The 19873-nt window shown below is 39.0% G+C and overlaps 1 protein-coding gene across 1 annotated transcript in view; it reads right to left on the minus strand.

Moving 5' to 3' along the window:
- Window positions 1-580: 580 nt before the first annotated feature.
- Window positions 581-19873, minus strand: part of LOC127621406 (inactive carboxypeptidase-like protein X2) — a 36182-nt gene continuing 16889 nt past the window's right edge. Inside the window, exons 11-22 of the mRNA XM_052094976.1 lie at window positions 15432-15541; window positions 15181-15320; window positions 14537-14621; window positions 14204-14348; window positions 13085-13173; window positions 12816-12939; window positions 12061-12257; window positions 8049-8228; window positions 4776-5457; window positions 2918-3057; window positions 2367-2466; window positions 581-1876 (exon numbers count right to left, since the gene is read on the minus strand). Of these exons, the coding sequence (XP_051950936.1) occupies window positions 1335-1876; window positions 2367-2466; window positions 2918-3057; window positions 4776-5457; window positions 8049-8228; window positions 12061-12257; window positions 12816-12939; window positions 13085-13173; window positions 14204-14348; window positions 14537-14621; window positions 15181-15320; window positions 15432-15541 (2534 nt within the window). The 3' untranslated portion in view covers window positions 581-1334. The remainder of the gene's footprint in view (window positions 1877-2366; window positions 2467-2917; window positions 3058-4775; window positions 5458-8048; window positions 8229-12060; window positions 12258-12815; window positions 12940-13084; window positions 13174-14203; window positions 14349-14536; window positions 14622-15180; window positions 15321-15431; window positions 15542-19873) is intronic.

Genomic DNA, 19873 nt, shown 5'->3' on the forward strand with positions numbered 1-19873 from the left:
GCAAGGATATTGCACACTTTTCACATCATGATAACTTTTCAAGGTTTTAATTCATATCTTGCTTCTCTTTTCCAGATTGAATTCCCCTGCCATGAAGACTTGGTTTGTAAATCCATTTGGAAAAATGTTCTTCTTTCTTTTGGGGTAGTATTTATTGTTTACCTTTTGGGGTAGGCTTCTAGCCCCTGCTGCCTATCTTCTGGCAGGATCTGACGGTTTGAGTAAGAAACTCATCGGACCGTTGGACGGGGCATACACCAAATGGACTTTAATCACATTTATTTTTTAATTGTTATTCCATCATTAAAAGGTCATATAAATGTATTTACTCTATGAGTCTTTCTGAAAAAAAAAAAAAGATCTTTACTCCACTTCGGTGGAAATGCGCCACACTACCAATCATGGCACAGGACCAGAAAGCCAAGGAGTCCTCCTGGTAGCAATACATTTGCGGTAACTTATGATGGAAGATCCTGTGTAGACAACATGAGCAAGTTGGTGATTGCTTAAGCAGGGTTTGAAGATGATGACTTGATTGTGCCCGTAACACTATAAAGTAGATAAAACAATCAACAGTGTGGATATGTAAACAACACTTTATTATATGAAACGAAAATGTCCATTACCTCAGGCCATTGAAAATCTCCCTTGTGCAATTGACTTTAACAAACACTGGCTGTTTATGTGTGAGAAACAAATATTATGTAAGTCTCTCTTTTATAATCAACATTCACCTGATTCCCTTCTTTCTGGTCTTCTGGATGTGGGTGAGTAGTCTACATCATATGAGAAGTCCTCATGTTACTTTTTGGTAATATAGTATAGATGTCTATCATGAGAAAACAACAGAGGGACTCTTACTTCCTTGAGGCTTTTCAAGCTTTTGAAAACTGCAACCTTTACAATCTTAACAATCAGAATATTGAGAGATAATGAGAATCCAGACTGGCTCTGAAATAAAATGTGTAATTGCTTAAAATGCCTACCCAAGCAATGGAAGTATGCACAAAGCATAGCTAATTCTGTGCTTATGTTGTGTCAGAATTACTGCAATTATGAGATGACAACTTGGAGATTCTACTCTGAGCAGTTTACAGCCTTGGACTTGCTCGAAATGCCAAAATGGATCCATATGCGGCTTTGTTGTTGATGGCATCAAAATATTTAATTACTACTTTAATTCATTAATTCACATCCAAATATTCTAGCAAATTATTTAAGAACAAAGACAGGGAGTCACTGAAACCAATCAAACCAAAGGATGAAAGCATGGCAATGTTGGCCTATAATAGTCCAAAACAATCAATATTTGGATTGTTATCTGTAGTTTGGTTTTAATAATCATCTATTTTGTAGTTGTAGTTGTAGTCTGTCAACTCAATCTCTTCTGTTGGGGTTGTGTTCTCTTCAAGATTTTCAAGGGGCCAAGAGTCATACCAGGGTGTGGTACTCTCTGTAGTGGGCAGAACTGTAGTCACGGTGGTTGTGGTCGTGGTAGGTGGAGTATTTTTGGTGGCCAGCAGCCTCTGTTGCCGCAGGCGACGGAGTCTTAACAGCCGTAACCGTCGAAGACGAGCTCTGTTCATGTCTCCATCTTTACCAACTGGAATTTGGTTGCTTCCTCCATTACTGTGTGAAAAGTACTGCCCACCGCCCCTATTGCCGTTGTTCAGCAACCGGATGGGCCTGTTGCCGTGGAGAGCCATGATCTGTTTGATGCGGTCCCAGTTCGACTTCGTGAGGTCAAAGTTGCACAGGGTCGTACCTGGGTCAAACCCGACCACACATAGACGGGTGAAGGTAGAATAGCCTTCAGCTCGGGCCGTTACATGGTACTCTCCGGGGTTTAGAATTCGCCAGTAATCACCAGATTCACCTAAGAGTAAAAGAAAGCCTTGGATTTTCACAATGTTCCTACATTTGATTGTAATCCTTTAGTACAAATATTTTAAATGAATACACACAGATGTTTTATATACATTTATACAGTACATACAGTGTATGCATGTAATTATAAAAGTATGGTTATTCATATTACATTCATATTTTTATGATGCAATCTTTCTCAAGACCCGTAAACTGGGCGACTCAAGTATTGTCTGTGTTTGTTTGATATTGAAGGGTATTACAAATGAATGAATTGTTTCAAGTAAAGTACATTTCAACAGATATCCCCTGCTCATTGTTTAGGGAGCAGTAATTACTGTGTAGGGACCCAGCGAATCGAAACACAACTTAAAACTAGTCGACCACACTAACCTAACAGATGGACAGAGGAACATTGTCAGCCGTCTCTACTAAAAACAGTTCAGTAAGAATTTTCTCTTAACAATATTATTTCAGAACTTCAGAAAACATCTTCTTACCTGTACTGACATCATGATTGACTCCCTCCACAGATACGGTGGCGTTCGCAATGGGGTTGCCCTCTTTATCCTTCACAACTCCCTTAATTCCTCGATGTACCTAGGTAAAGGTCAAAGGTTAATGTGAAGTTGCACAGGGATTGTTAAAGGGGCTGTTCTGTTCCTAAACACGTTACAGACCCCTGATGAATATGGTATCACTTTATAATAAGATTCCATTTTTTAACATTAGTTAATCATTTACGTATCATGAACTAACAATGAGCAATATTTTTAAAAGCATTTATTAAATGCTTATTAATTAGTTTCTTTGTTGGTACATGTTAGTTCATAATGCATTACTAGTGTTAATGTAAACAACTTTGAATGAAAAAAATTGATCAATAACTGTTGAATTTATCATAAACCAAGATTAAGAAAAGGTGCAAAAGTATTGTTGTTCATGTTATAATATGTAGTTAAATAATGTTAACAAATATAACCTTATTGTAAAGTGGTGCCATGAATATTGTCTTTCAGCCACACTGCTAATGTTGACATGAGCAGCTCACCTGAGCCATGAATGTCAGCATGGCCTCTCTGTTATTCTCCCATTCTCTCAAGAGCTCACTCTGATGTGGGAACTTATCACATCCTAGGAAAATGGACAGCTCAAAACAGTTGGTGTGAAGATAGCTGAAGTCATTCATACCTAAGAGAGAGGAAGGGACAGGAACAGGAATCAAAAAGAAACCATTTGTTTAGTGAGTAAACAGATGCACCACACATTTAATTGAGCTCTATAATTAACTTGCAGCAAGAAAGTGAACAACACCCAATGTAAAATTAGATCTTAAAGCTGAAGTGTGCAGTTTTTTAATGTTAAAATTCTTCCTTTTATTCCAGTTTAATATGCAAAGACAACTATAAATTAAACCATGTGTAACACTGGGTGCATCTCAATCAGTTCCCTAGTTCAGTAGTCAGGGCACCGATCAGGGCTTCGGCCATTTTTAGGGCTGTCTCATTCACAAAATTGTTCCAGAGCACTGAAAATTTTCTCCATAAAAATATTCCACAATGCAGCGTAAAAACCAGGGATCATCATTACTCACTATGTTCCCTAACTGGAAACGTCGTCATGTCTTCTGAAGTCTCTCAAGACGTTAGAAGTCAAGCAAAAGTGTAAAGGTATGATGTCAAAGCCTTATTTTCACTTTAAAAGAGATGTTGTTTGTATCTTTAATCTATAATGACCATGAAAGAAAAAGTTACGATTACTGTTGTAACCTCCGTTCCCTGAGGGATGGAATGAGACGTTGTGTCGAATGAAATGACACAAGGAGGTCGTCCTTGGGAGCCTCGCGTACCTATGAACTTGAGAAAAGGCCAATGAGAAATTGGGAGACAGAATGTGCATGTCCCGCCCCCAGACATATGGGTATAAAGGGAAGCGGGCATGCGCCAGTCAATCAGGTTTTTGCACTGAAGATCCGAGAATAAGGTACGGCCATTTACAGTGGTAGGTCTAGTGTCGTGGCAGAAGGGACAAAATGTCTCGTTCCCTCCCTCAAGGAACGTTGGTTACAACAGTAACCGTGACATTCCCCTTCTGTCGCTCACTCAACGTTGTTTTGAATTAAGTGACACGCGGGGTTCCATTCCGTATCATGTCGCGGCATGATATGAGTAATCGCCTCCTCCTGCCTTTTCACCGCCGAAACTCGCGGTCTTTTAAATTTGTATTTCTTTATTTACTGTCATTAATCTTTCAGAATAACACTGTACACTTGAATATCTTCAACGAAAATTAACGTGTCATTTATATAGCGATGTTGCTAATTAATTGCGAGCTCGTTATCTGGTCACAGGTAATTGAGTCAAAAGTGTCCTAGACTCAATTGCATACTACCCATACTATTTCTGCCATATCTGTCTATGGCAGAAATAGTAAGAGTAGTATGGTAGTCTGCAATTCTGAACTCAGCGGCAAAGTTCAGTGGATAGACACCTTTGACAGTGCCCGAATTCGTGTTCACGATATATACCGAATTACGTCATATGGAGCTAGGGAGCTGGTTGAGATGCACCGTGGCTCTGTGGTGAGTTCAACACATTGTGCTGTTTTTTGAGCATCCCAGGAACATTGGCTCAACCAATGGCATGAGTTTTGTGTGGGGCAATTGTTTTTGCAATTCCGTTTGAAGACGCTTGTACCACATAAATTATATCCACTAAGGCTGTCAAATTGGGGCGGCTGTGGCTCAAGTGGTAGAGCGGGTTGTCCACTAATCGCAGGGTTGGCCCACATGACTCCACATGCCGAAGTGTCCTTGGGCAAGACACTGAAACCCAAGTTGCTCCTAATGGCAGGCTAGCGCCTTGCGTGGCTGCTCTGTTGCCATTGGTGTGTGAATGTGTAATGCTTACTTCCTGGGATGGGCTTCCACTTGGCACGGTTGACAATTCCCTGTCCACCCGTTGGATCATCAGTATTGCAACCTCCCTGGTAGGTCTGAGTCATGGTGCGGTGAGTGGAGGAGTAAGATAAGGCCAACCATCGGAACAAAGACTGGTCTTCAATCACCCTGATCTCCTCCTCCGGTTCACCCTCTCCATATCCCTCCCTATAGCCCTCAGGGTAACCTTCTTGATAGCTCTCATGGTACCCTTCAGAGTGACCTTCATGGTGGTACCCTTGGTTCTCATGATGGTACCCTTGGTTCTCTTCATGATAACCTTGGTTCTCTTCATGATACCCTTGGTTCTCTTCATGATACCCTTGGTTCTCATGGTGGTACCCATAACTTTCTCGATGGTAGCCATAGTTCTCTTGATGGCGCGCATGGTTATCTTGGGGGCTGCTGTAGCTCTCCTGATGGTACCCAATGTGAAGGTAAGGGTTGGGTTCTTCTTCCTCCTCTTCCTCATACTGCCGCTTACGTCTGTTTGCTCTGGAGTTTATTTTTTTCTCTCTCTCCTCAGACTCCTTGGTGAGGCGATGCATGTCAAAGGGGTATGTCACCAGTCTCTCGCCACCCTGCAGGTTGGCACCAAGCACAAATTGATGGTTCTCCATCCAGGAGATGAGGGCAAGAGTCTCCACAGCAACCTGAATAAAGCATAGAGTATAAAGAATATTATTTATTCATTACAAAATGTACAAATGTACAATATATTGGCTGGTTAGCATGGCCCAGTTAGCCTCTGCTGGTCAATGGCGTCACTCCACCATCTGGCTTCAAATAGCATCTTTCTCCATTTACGGCCATTCAAAAGTAGTAAAATATATATTTTTAAGCAACATACAGTATATATAACTAATAGAGCTGTCGATATATAATTTAGTGTGATTAATTGTATTAAAAAATAAAGTGTTCAAAAATGTAATCACGTAATTAATCATGTCCCCGGACCTTAAGAAGGAAGATTCCTGAGCAAGTCCCACCTGTTTTCTCCAGGGGGCAGTAAGCGAAACTTCAGCTGTATAGGCAACACACAGCTTATACAGAGAACAAACTAACCCTTCAGCAGTCAGCACAACACAAGGATGCGTTGATGGAGTGCAAATCTGAACTTAGGGATCTCAAGAGATGTTTTTCAAACTACATTTAACTTGACACAGCAACCTAAGCATTTTATGTTTATGATGTGGCGCAACCAAAGTTAGACGCTCCAAAAGCATCCATCTGATGCAGGTGTACATTAACGGGTCCTTAGAAAAGCCCTAATAATATATCTCGGACTGATTGACGGATTCAATTGCAAAATGGATTGCTCTGAAGGCCAATGTAGGCTTATGTTCAATAATATGCAAATAAACAATACATTGGATTCTAAAGCCACTCTTTGTATTGTCTTACAAATGCCTCTGCCACAATAATGTATTGAATTTTAATTATTTGAATATTATTTTTTAAATATATATATATATATATATATATATATATATATATATATATATATATATATATATACACACACTCACCTAAAGGATTATTAGGAACACCATACTAATACTGTGTTTGACCCCCTTTTGCCTTCAGAACTGCCTTAATTCTACGTGGCATTGATTCAACAAGGTGCTGAAAGCATTCTTTAGAAATGTTGGCCCATATTGATAGGATAGCATCTTGCAGTTGATGGAGATTTGTGGGATGCACATCCAGGGCACGAAGCTCCCTTTCCACCACATCCCAAAGATGCTCTATTGGGTTGAGATCTGGTGACTGTGGGGGGCCATTTTAGTACAGTGAACTCATTGAAATGATTGAAATGAGCTTTGTGACATGGTGCATTATCCTGCTGGAAGTAGCCATCAGAGGATGGGTACATGGTGGCCATAAAGGGATGGACATGGTCAGAAACAATGCTCAGGTAGGCCGTGGCATTTAAACAATGCCCAATTGGCACTAAGGGGCCTAAAGTGTGCCAAGAAAACATCCCCCACACCATTACACCACCACCAGCAGCCTGCGCAGTGGTAACAAGGCATGATGGATCCATGTTCTCATTCTGTTTACGCCAAATTCTACTCTACCATCTGAATGTCTCAACAGAAATCGAGACTCATCAGACCAGGCAACATTTTTCCAGTCTTCAACTGTCCAATTTTGGTAAGCTCTTGCAAATTGTAGCCTCTTTTTCCTATTTGCAGTGGAGATGAGTGGTACCCGGTGGGGTCTTCTGCTGTTCAGCCCATCCGCCTCAAGGTTGTGCGTGTTGTGGCTTCACAAATGCTTTGCTGCATACCTCGGTTGTAACGAGTGGTTATTTCAGGCAAAGTTGCTCTTCTATCAGCTTGAATCAGTCGGCCCATTCTCCTCTGACCTCTAGCATCAACAAGGCATTTTTGCCCACAGGACTGCCGCATACTGGATGTTTTTCCCTTTTCACACCATTCTTTGTAAATCCTAGAAATGGTTGTGCGTGAAAATTCCAGTAACTGAGCAGATTGTGAAATACTCCATGCCACACTCAAAATTGCTTAAATCACCTTTCTTTCCCATTCTGACATTCAGTTTGGAGTTCAGGAGATTGTCTTGACCAGGACCACACCCCTAAATGCATTGAAGCAACTGCCATGTGATTGGTTGATTAGATAATTGCATTAATGAGAAACTGAACAGGTGTTCCTAGTAATCCTTTAGGTGAGTGTATATATATATATATACACACACACACACACCCACACATGTAATTATTTAAACAATTACTTATAATTATTTCATCATTATATATTGAATTATTGTTATTTGAGGGGATTTCACAACAAATTTTTATATATACAATAAATTGCAATTTATTCGATTAATTAATCAGCACACCATGTAATTAATTTGATTATAAATTGTAATCGAATGACAGCCCTAATTTCTAATATTTCATTATAGTATAGAATACGTTTTACTAGTGCCAATTTATTTTAAGGGCTGTTAAATTTGTGAACTGTACTTATTTTCCCTGTTTGCTAAAATCAGCGTTGTCAGGATATCAATTTCCTGTGGGTCTAAAGTGATTAGTCACATGATATTTGTGGCTCAGGTGATTGGCTTAAATATATCTGAGGTTCCATGAGCAAATATTGCAAATTTCATGTACTGTACTTCCAGCGGGTCCTGCACCAGCCGAGCAACTACCATTGATATGGGAGTGCTAATGGATAGCAAGTAGACCTCCTTCCACTAGTATTTCTTTACTTACTGAGCCATTGACTGCCAGATGACCCTCAGGGATGGGCAGGTGGTGATTTGGAGTCAGTTTGGGCACCATGCCTTTGTCCTGTGCATCCCAGAAAATGTTATTTAGGTCTGGAAAGTTCTGAAAGATATCATGGCCATCTTCAGTCCAGTGCCCTAATGTCCAGCTCCCCAACTCTGAGCCCTGTTTGAGTGATGTTCAAGCAAAAAAAGAAACACATTTTTAGGTTAAAGATCTAGGAACCAACACCTAAGTGAAAATAATGCAAAGAAATACTTAAAGGTGTGGTATGGAATTTATCAAATGTTAAAATTCTTTCTACTATCCCAGTTTAACTTGTACAGACTACTCTAAAACCCTGTATAAACATGCACTTTCAATGAGAGCTGGAAACTTCTGGCGACACGAGCGACTGTGACCTCTGGCGATAAGATATGGGCGTGTTCATCAACTTGAGAAAGTTGAGAATAGTTTAACTTTATGCAAATGAGAAGCTACTTCTGGGAGCGACAACCAATAGGAGTGAAGGCAGTGAATTTCACGTCATCCATCAACCAGTGAGATTCTGGAGTCTAGTGCAGGAAAGGAAGATTAAAGGAAGATAAAGTTTCTGTAAATGATTTTGCTGTTCTATATAAATCATCTGCAACAACATACAGTATAATTATGTATATAATAAAAAAAAAAGTTGCATTGTAAAGAAATGTCAGCCGTCTGAGTTTGATTCCTACATTGATAGACTTAATTAATAAATTGCATGTCTTGTTAATATGATGCAATGAGCACTTCAATGAGTTTATATAAAACACTCCATGGCAAAATGTTCATTGTCGACAAAAATACTGGTTCCTTATCAAATTAGAATGATATATTATTTTTACTGGCAATATGTCAATTTTTTTTTACAAGATTTCCAAGGGATATGGCCAAACATGCAGTCTGCCAATAACGTTAATGCGATAGTAGCAGGAATTCCCATTAATGACATCACAGTACAGGAACGAGTGACATGAAGCGATAAAGTCACTGCATGTGTGTATGGGGCTTAAGCTATTCTCCGAAGAGTCAAAACACTGGCTTTGTGGCACTTACAAAACATTGTTTTGTTTGTTTCAGCCATCTTAAAACCCAACGTCTGGCTCAGTGGTGTGAGTTTGAGGCGGGATTACATGTAACAAGCTGTTTCGCTGAGAACTGTTTGTATAAGCACTGGAAGACGCTGTACAGAAAGAACAAATGTCCCTTTGAAATATTTGGGGCACAATAAAAAGGCCCATAAAAATATAAACGTGTTAAAATATTAAGTTTTTTTTGTAGATTTTACAGGTATAAATCTTTGATTCAAGTATATGTTTACATGCAATTAAATCAGTGGATATGCTGTAATTAAAATTTGGGAAAACATCCAGTGGACTTTTTAATAATAAGGATCAAATGTGCAGATTCAATTCATATTGAGCTTTATTGCAAGATAAATTAGTGTATATAACCAATGCTTTATAAGACACTATACATCTATTTATACAGATATAAAACAAATGTATTGCTGTAGTTTGACATCTCAAAAGCATTATTTTATTTGGCTGCTGTTCAATCTCTATCAAACATACGCTGGGTCTCTTTCACACAGTTGTTTTTGACACTGGTAAGAGAGCATTTTCGTGCGATGTAAAACGGTATGTTAGCATGCATGTATCTCTCTCCCACACCTGGCTCACCTCTAGCGGGTAAGTCTACATTCTCAAAACAGTCAATTCCCTCACGTGTTTGTTGTGCCTGGGATATGCATCGCACGTACTAACTAAGCGTGCACTACTCCACACAGTCAGTTTCTGTGCTAGAAAGTGCAGTCAAGTTGAGCGTGTACATTCTGGAAATGTATTTATGCCAATCTTAGCCACAGAAAGTGGGGGAAAATATTAGTGAAGTTTTAGGAAGTGTAAGATATGCATACTGCATTAACTGCAATAATATATATATATATATATATATATATATATATATATATATATATATATATATATATATATATTATTTTCTTTTGACACAATAAACGGTCAACTATTAATTGCAGAAATTAACTTGTTAAATTTCCCAGCCATAATTAAAACACTTAAACATTGGCATTTATCTCACAAGATTCCTGGCTACATCATTTTGCTAACATTAGCTTCATATTAGCTAAATATTACTAAAGCTAAATGTTAGCTTAGAGTGGGGCTGGTAGGAATGTATAGGGGAATCTATTTAATAAAGATCGTAGAAAGCATACACATCCAAACAAATTGTATTCAGTCAGTCAAATAACCTTTTTTTCAGTCAGTCATATAACCCCTTTTTCAGTTCAGTAGGGTGTGGAAAAGGTATATTGATGATATATTTTTCATTTGGAGTGGTACTGAATCACAACTGTTGGAATTGAACTCATTTATGAATGCTAACAGTAGTGATGTGAAGTTCACAATGGAGTTTGACTAACAGAAGATGAATGTTTTGGATGTTTATGTGATTAGAGGCCAAAGTGGACTAATTACTAGTCTATATCGAAAACCTACAGACAGATATTCTGCATGGGATTTCATATCATCCTGTCCTTTTAAAACGGTCACTTCCTATCTCTCACTTCAGTCAAATTCGAAGGATCTGTAGTTCAGATCATGATTATAAAATGCAAGTTTCTGACCTGACAGCGGTTCAGGCAGAGGTCTTATGCCAAAGAGTGGATTGTGCCATCAGCTAATCGTTTTAATCATATGTCCCAATGGGAGTGCCACAAGGCAGTGGAGCCTCAGCGGTTAAGGCTCTGGGTTACTGAAGAGCATCAGGGGATCAAGCCCCAGCACCACTAAGATGCCACTGTTGGGCCTTTAAGCAAGGCAATGCAATGCTCCAGGCAAAGCAATGCTCCAGGGGCGTCGTATCATGGCTGACCCTGTACTCTGACCCTTAGCTTAGCTTGGATATATGAAAAAACTATTTCACTGTATATATGCAAAAAAATGCCTGTATAATGTGTCAGAAGGTTAGTTGTTATATACAGTACTCTCCTCTTGCCAAACAAATTGAGTATTTTCTAAGGAAATATAGGTATATCATTAATAGCGATCCCTCCCTAAAGACTTGCTATAGTAGTTTCCCTCATGTAGTTTACAAAAGACCCCCTAATCTGCGTGATATGCTAGTTAGGGCTGATTTGCCACCAGCAACATTTGCTTCACATTTTTTGAGTGAGGTGCCTTCTGGTAATTATCATTGTGGTAGTGGCCAGCAATGCAACTTTACTTGTAAAACCAGAACTTTCAACAACCTATACAGGTAAGTTATTTAGTATCAAGGGTGTGAATTTGTGTAAGACTACTAACATCATATATATGCTTTAGTCAGGGGCGTCGGACTGGGGTGGTAAAGGGTACCGAGTACCCAGGGCCCGAGGCAGTGGGGGCCCCTTAGAAGTCAGTTTTCTATACGTACATATTTGGTACGGGGGCCCAGCAAGATGGTTTGTACCCAGGGCCCAAAATTTGGTGCTACGCCCCTGGCTTTAGTGTCCCTGTGGTTTATCTTACATTGATAAGATTGGTGTTTTATGTGTTTTTGCCTTGCTTGTGTAAATATGTACAATGAGTGTTTGTTTGTGTGATTTATGTGCTTGTATCAGATGTATGTAAATGTGTATTTATATTATATGTATGGTTGTATACACATTTATTTTTGTCTTCTCTTTGATATGGTCATGTGATGTTGTCATGTGATTTACTGATTGATGCACACAGGTACAGTATATATGTGTGTGTTTGTAAGTGTCATTTTTGTTTGATGAAGAGCACGTAGCTCAAAATGTCACGTTTGCGTTTTCTGTGGTGAGCTCATTACATTTATTTGAGAGCAACAGTGTTCCGACTTTGTTATGAATCTATTTAATAGCCATCATTATACTTGCAATTCCGTTTGGTACCTTTGACGGCACAGAAATTACATACTTCACTTTAAACCTTTGTATAAATCTATGACACACCTTTTCAAAAGCTCTCATATGCCCATCAGGATTGACTGAAGGCACCAGATGAATTCGTGTCTCATCCACCAGGTGGCGCACTCGAGGGTTGTTGTCTTTATACTCTCTACACAAGTACTGCATGAGCATCAGCAGAAGCTCTCGTCCCAGAGCCTCGTTGCCATGGTAACCTGCTGTGTATCGGAATTCTGGCTCACCTGAAAAGAGATTTATCAAACGGATCATGGATATGCATTTGAGTTCAGATTGTATGTAATTTTATTAAACACTTATTTTGTCCATGTACTTATGCACAGGACAGATCAGCACGTACTATTTATTTATTTGATTAAATCGCAGCCCTTTGCGAGTTAATGTTAAGGTCATTACACGATTTTATAACCATTGTATATACAATGTTTTCTATTTACTCGCGCACTGCCCATGTACATGCGCTCTGTGCATGTGTCAACAGTTACATTTTGGTCTGTTCTCACCCAAAACTGAACTGAATCACTTCAGAAGACATGGATTAAACAACTTGAGTCATATTGATTACTTTTATGCTGCCTTTATGTCCTTTTTGCAGCTTGAACCCCATTGACTTGCATTGTATGGATATATTTACATCATATCTCCATAAAAATATCTTTGTTTGTGTTCCAGAAGTTGAGAAAGTCATTCAAGTTTGAGATGGCATAAAGGTGAGTAAATGATGAGAGAATTATACATTTTTGGGTGAACTATCCCTTTAAGCCTATCCTGACGTTCCTCACCTGTTTCATGGATCCCAGGGTTATCAGTAATCTCCATGGCGTAAATCTCCAGACCTTTGTAGCTCTTGCCCAGACTGTAGAATCTGGTGATGTTGGGACACTCATCAGAAACAGATTTCATGAGCTGTGAAAATAAGAATAGTCACATTTTGTGAGTGATTTTTAAAAATCTCGCTGTGCCGCATGTGCTTTGTGTATTTGCTTATATTATTTTTGTCACTGCCATTCATGAACTGTTTACAATGCAGGCTTTTGCCCTCTCCGCTCACCTTCTCCATGTCAAGGTAGCTGTGATGGGTGTAGTCCAGGTCATCTCGGGACATCACCTCATTTTGACTCTGGTGTTGGCTCTGAGGATCTGAATAAAGACCAAATTAAACATTATTGACAGTTGGGTCCAAAAGTCTAAGACTGCTTTGAAAATCTGGGATTTTTTTAATGACATTTTTGGATGTCATTTTTTTAATGACATTTTCACAACTTAAGTTATGATAAGTTAAAATGTATTTATAAATCGACTATTGATCCGCACGTTATTTTATCGATATATTTTTTTAGGCATCGATACATAAACATTTTCCAGCATTTAAATTATAAGCCTAATTTGCATGCTTTCCAATTCACTCAGTTGGTCTTCTGAATAATGTCTGAAAAATATAACATTTACTGAAGCAGGTTACAAGGCACAGGTATCACACACAAAAGAGCTGATGCGGCACAGTAGATCCAAATGCCAAAGGTTTTTGTCCTTCAAGAATGAACAGAGACGTTTTTGAGTTTGCAGGTTAGTGTATGAAACTGGTGTAACTGCGCAAACTGAACGATTTGAAATGGTGACCTTTATTATGCAATTTCTCCATACGTAGCCTTAAATAGGTCTTTCATTCAAGCTATCAAACCACATAAAGACATACTTGTATCTGAAAATACATGTGTAGGCTATATAAAAGATACTTATACACAATCTATCATCCAGTGATGGCTAGAGGAAATAATCTTTGTCCTTTGATAATGATCTGGGTCGAATTTAATGGATAACTATGCAAGTTGCGCTCCGTGGCACTGCAGAAATTTTGACGCTGAGTGTTGACATGTGTCTAAAGTTCTATTGAGAAAATACAACTAAAGTTGTTTTGAGAAAATGTTTTAAAACATAAAGACTATTGTGCAATGAGCAGTCCAATTTATATCTGAAAAAAAACAAACAATAATCATCAGGAAAATTGTCTGATTAGCGATGCATGAAAAAGGCATCGATCCCAAGCCTAAAATATAGCAACATTTTTAAAATGACATGACATTTTTTCACTAAGTGCTGTTATGTTTTTATGCTAATAATATGTAATGAAAAGCATGTTGAGTCTAAACAAAGGCCCTGTGTCTCTCACCTGGTACTGGGCAGCCAAAAACCTCCATTCTCATACACACAGTGCCATTCCAGCTCTGTGGTAATATACGGATGTAACGTCCCACTACAGGCTCCATAAACTGAGTCAACACTGGGGTGCTTTTATCTGAGTTACCAAAGAACAACTGAGAGCAGAGAAAAGGGAGGCAAAGCGATGACTAAATAATTGTTGATCCAGACAACAGGCAGAGAAATGGTAGTATTCCAGCTTTCAGTCATGCAAGAAGCCTTTTTGGCATCAAATGTACTCTATATGATACCAAGGAGAATAAAGGATGTGTTTACAAGTTAATGAGTAGTGACTATTACCTACCCATTCTGCATATCCATCGTGAAGGACAGTCCACTCTCTGCTGTCATTACTAAAGGCCACATAATACGAAGACACATAGTCACCCCTGAAATATTAAAACAATAACAATAAAGAAAACATTTAGATGATTAGTTCTCTTTGGTGGGTCGTGACCCAGAAATAGGCTGCAGGTCTATTCTGACAGGGTTGCAGACAGCAGAGAAAAGCAATGCTTAATACAAATAATAAAATGCAGCTGACATATAATTGTGCATAGTTAGGATAGCAAAATAAATAGGCTTATCAACTTTTAAATGGAGGTAGAAAACTTCTACCATATGTTTTGTTGTTGGCGTCAAAGGTCCAACCAAACTTTATGACACTTTGGTGCATATTCATATGTAACTTGGTAAAAGTTATAGCCGAATTAGGTTGCGTGTCATGCACTCATCTTCAAAAACCAAGGTAAATGCTAAGTAAAAGAAAATACAACCCAGACTGGATTAAATACCACATTTTTCAATTGAATTGATTGATTGATTAACAGTTTTGTTATTGTGTTGGTCACCATTTGATGTAGCAAAACCAATTGAGGACCACTGTAGGCATAGCTCTTAAACACAATTCACCATAACGCGTCCTAGGGATTTTAAGGCCTTTCTTACTCTAAGGGGTCGTCTCGACCTTGGGTGATGACACCGGTGAACTCTGTCAGTGTGCGTGCATCCAGTTCAATCCAGTGGACCTTCTCTTCAGGGTTAGCACACCATGCCCCTCCATTCATATCATCTTCATCACCAGATGCCTGTTGGATTCACCAGTATTCCCACATTGACACCTCAGCATGTTTCAGTGTTCATGTTTAATTCTCAAATTAATTCATTAAAAGAGTGAGTGTCTCTGCATATGCATTAACCTGAATATTCAGACGAGCTCTATGTGCGCCATAACGATGGTGAGAAATAGAGGAAGTGAGCAGCTGGTCATTGTCTATGCGATGCGACTCCATACCCAGAGGAGGACATACTGACAGAGAAAGTAAATCAGAGAATAAACGGTAACACTTTAAAAAAGGTTGTATTGGTAAGCATTAAAGGGATAAATAAATAAAATATTTCACCCAAACATTTTTTAATTCTCACATCATTTACTCACCCTCATGCCATCCCAGATGTGTATGACTTTCTTCTGCTGAACACAAACAAAGATTTTTAGAAGAATATCTCAGCTCTGTAGGTCCATACAATGCGAACAAATCTTTGAAGCTCTAAAAAGCACATAAAGGCAGCATAAAAGTAATCCATAAACCTCCTGTGGTTTAATTCATGTCTTCAGAAGAAATATGATAGGTTTCAGGTGTGGGTGAGAAAAGATCAATATTTAAGTCCTTTTGAACTATCAAAAGATGCACATACTTTGTTCTTATCTCAACCTACTCGGCAAGGTGAGGATCATAGTAAAAAAAAAAGGAATTAAAATGTTTCTATTTCTCACCCACACCTATTATATCGTTCTGAAGACATGAATTTAACAACTAGAGTCTTATGGATTACTTGTATGCTACCTTTATGTGCTTTTTGGGGCTTCTGGTCACCATTCACTTGCATTGTATGGACCTACGGAGCTTAAATATTCTTCTAAAAATCTTTGTGCTCTACAGAAGAAAGAAAGTCATACACATCTGGGATAGCATATTTGGTGAACTATCCCTTTAATAAATACATTAAGTATCATGAATTTACAATGAACATGATCATGAAGTTCATGATAGCTCAGAATGCATTAACTAATGTTAACATATACAACTTCTAATTTTAAAAATGTTTAAGTAAATATATGCTGACCATAATAAGTGCTGTATAAGTACTGTGCATTGTTACTAATGTTATCAAATACAAGCTTATTGTAAAGTGTTACTGAATAAACAAAATATGATTTTGATAAAACATGATTAATAGCACCGCTAATTTAGTGGTGCTTACAGTTTGAATTAGTGTTGTTAATTTACCATGTTAATTTAGAAAAATAATTATAAAAAAAATTAAGCAAAATGAACGCTAACAATTCATACCCATTAAACTGCATGTAAATGTTCCTACAATCTCAGCAATTCAAGCTTGAAGTACATGAAAGGTTTTTATGAAATAAATAAATGATTAATTTTTATCTTTTTACTGTATGTTACTTTAAATGTTTATATCTCATTACAGTTTGCTTTATCTCTTTTCTATGTAGACCCATTTTTTCAGCTCAATAAAATGCCAAAGTTTTGCTATGAGGAGCATATTTGTTTGGTAACATCTGTGGCCAGGAGTGTATTGGCAGAAAGAATATTAGCAGAGAGTTTTAGTATTATATTTCTTGAGTACTCTTATTTAAAGTTTGTTATGACTTAGGATGATATAATAACATGTCAAAGCTATTTAATATATTTATTTGAATAATTTAAACACTCCAGTGATCTAACGTGACTATTGATACAATTTACTTGTATGGAAATGTATGCTGATAAAATGACTTAAGGAACACAATTTTGTATTTTTGGTACTGTTATATATAATGTAAGAAAGCATCGATTATGAAGCAGGTGCTGCACACCAATAACCAACCATACAGACAAGCCTTTGGAAAATACAACCCAAATTCTGAAAAAGTTGGCAGCATGAAAAATAATGTGTGATTTCTTAATTATATTCATCCTTTGCTATATTGAAAGCACTACAACTACACATTATATGATGTTTTACCTTGTGAATTGAATAAAAAAAAAATTATGTATAGTAATTTCAAATCATATGATTGCAATATGCTCCAAAAAAGTTTTACCACTGTGAAACATCACAATTTCTTCTAATAACACTTATTTTAGGCACTAAAGGCACAAGTTTGTGAAGTTTAAAAAGTGGAATTTCCCCCCAGTCATCCATTAGAAATGTCTTTAGCTGCACAATTGTATGGGGTCTTCGTTGCCATCTAATTCACCACACATTCTCAATTGGAGACAGGTCAGGACAGCAAGCAGGCCAATCTAGTACCCACACTCTCTGCTCACACAGCCATAAACTTGTAATGCGGGCAGTATGTGGTTTGAAGTTGTCCTGCAGGAAAATTTCAGTATTATTAAATTAATCCAAACAGCTTGTTTGCTGCGGCGGACTGTGGAAAGGGAAGCTGTCCCCCAACAGAGGCTTGTCCACGAGGTCATCAACACCCTTGCCGGCCTATTAAACCCAGGCTCTATGAGGAGCGGCATTCTTGTGGGCACTGGCCAACGGCGCCTCTCTAGCAGACATTGAAAGAGCAGTGGGCTGGGCAACACGCAATTCCCTTGCGAGATCAATAACCTCTGACGGTTGAGTCGGTCCTGGCCTGTGTAATAAGGGACTGCTGACCGGGTGTACCACTTGCACATAGCGCCTTTCCCCTCTTCCGAGGCTAACCCGGTGATTCCACAAAAGCTCAAGCTCCCTGTCTCGCGAATTCGGTGGAGGAATTCCCGACTAGACCCACTACAGGTACTAATTACTCGGAATAGGTGCTACACAGGTATCAGTCATCGCGATTACCCCCTGTGTTGTATTTTCCGTGGTACGTCCCCCTGACGGCGGACCCGCTTCTCCCTTGGGCAGCTCCCTCTGCCCCCGGTCGCTGATTGTGGAGCTCCTCCCTCACCAGGTAGGACCTACCACCGCGCCACTTCTATGTGTGGCTCATAAGCCCATGTGACATATTTGCCACATGTGACCTCCCCAGCCTGGGCAGGATGTGGTCTCCGTGGGGTCTTTTCCCCCTGAAAAAATAGGAGTTGGAAAAGAACGCCTTCCCTGATGCGTGTTATAGCGTTAGATGGCCCCAGCGCTTCTAACAGGTAAACATAGAGAGAAAAGGCCGCGACTGGCGTGGCCTACTCCCATGCTGGCACGTTGCTTTGTTCCCCCCCCAAGAGAAGAGGGATGCCGGGACCTAAAAAGTGTATGATGTTTTCTTTGGGGCATTGGGGAACATACGTGCAGCCTGGCGCAGGCTGCTCATTTGGCACGCAACAGCTTGCTTGCACCCGCATCAGTAGTTCACATAACACGGTTCAGTGTTGTGGCGTTATTGGATAGGGACCCCTAGTGTCACTTCACCGACACAACGTCGAGTGAGTGACAGAAGGGGAACATCTAGGTTTCTGTCATAACCCCCTTTCCCTGATGGAGGGAACGAGACGTTGTGTCCCTCTTGCCACAACACCGTACCAACCACTGTAACGGCCAAAACTTATTCTCGGCTCCTCAGTGCAAAACCTGACTAAACAGATGCACGATTCCCTCCTTTTATACCCGTATGTCCGGGTGAGGGACATGCAAATTCTGTTTTTTTCTCAAAGCTCAGAGGCAACTGAGGCTCTCAAGAGAGACCCCTAGTGTCACTTCACCGACAGAACGTCTCGTTCCCTCCATCAGGAAACTTGGTTTACGACAGTAACCTAGACGTTCCACTGTTCTACTTTACATCTAAGATGAGACCGAGCCCAGAGAAGTCGGCAACTCTTCTGCACAGTGTTGATGTATGGCTTCTGCTTTGCATAGTAAAGTCTTAACTTGCATCTGTGGATGCAGCGGCGAGTGGTGTTGAGTAACAAAGGCTTACTTAAGTAATCCCAAGTCCATGTTCATGATATCTATTACAGATGAATGATGTTTAAGACAGTGATGTCTGAGGAATCAGAGATCATGTGCATTCAGAAGTGGTTTTCGTCTGGCCCTTTACACACAGACATTTCCTTGAATCTTTTAACTATATTGTGCACTTTAGAGGGTGAAATGCTCTGGATTATTTGCTGAAGCATCTGATGGCAAATTAACAAGTCTCGAATGATCCTTGCTCTTGAAGGACTAGACTGTTTTTGGAGGCTCCTTATATACTATGACACGATTGCCTCACCTGTTTAACATCTCCTGTTTCAAATCGCCTTATTTCAACACGTCAAATTTTTATTAGTGTAAAATTGCATCTGTCTCAACTTATTTGGAGTATGTTGCAATCATCTGATTTGAAATTACTGTACATTGTCAAAAAACAATGAAATTCACAAGGTAAAATGTCATATCATATGTTTAGTTGTGGTGCTTTAAAAATAGCAAAAGGAGAATATAATTAACAAATCACTCCTTTTTGTTTTTATTAGCATTTTTCATACTGTGCCAGCTTTTTGGGAATTGAGGTTGTATAGTGATATTATTAAGTGATGTGTTTTGAAAGAACTAACAATAAGATTATATTTGTTAACATTAGTGAATGCATTAGGTGTCTATCAATGAACAATAACTTTTTACAGCATTTGTTCATTTTGGTTAATGTTCATTTGTAAAT

The sequence above is a fragment of the Xyrauchen texanus genome, chromosome 27, assembly GCF_025860055.1.
Source record: "Xyrauchen texanus isolate HMW12.3.18 chromosome 27, RBS_HiC_50CHRs, whole genome shotgun sequence".
Classification (NCBI taxonomy): Eukaryota; Metazoa; Chordata; class Actinopteri; order Cypriniformes; family Catostomidae; genus Xyrauchen; species Xyrauchen texanus.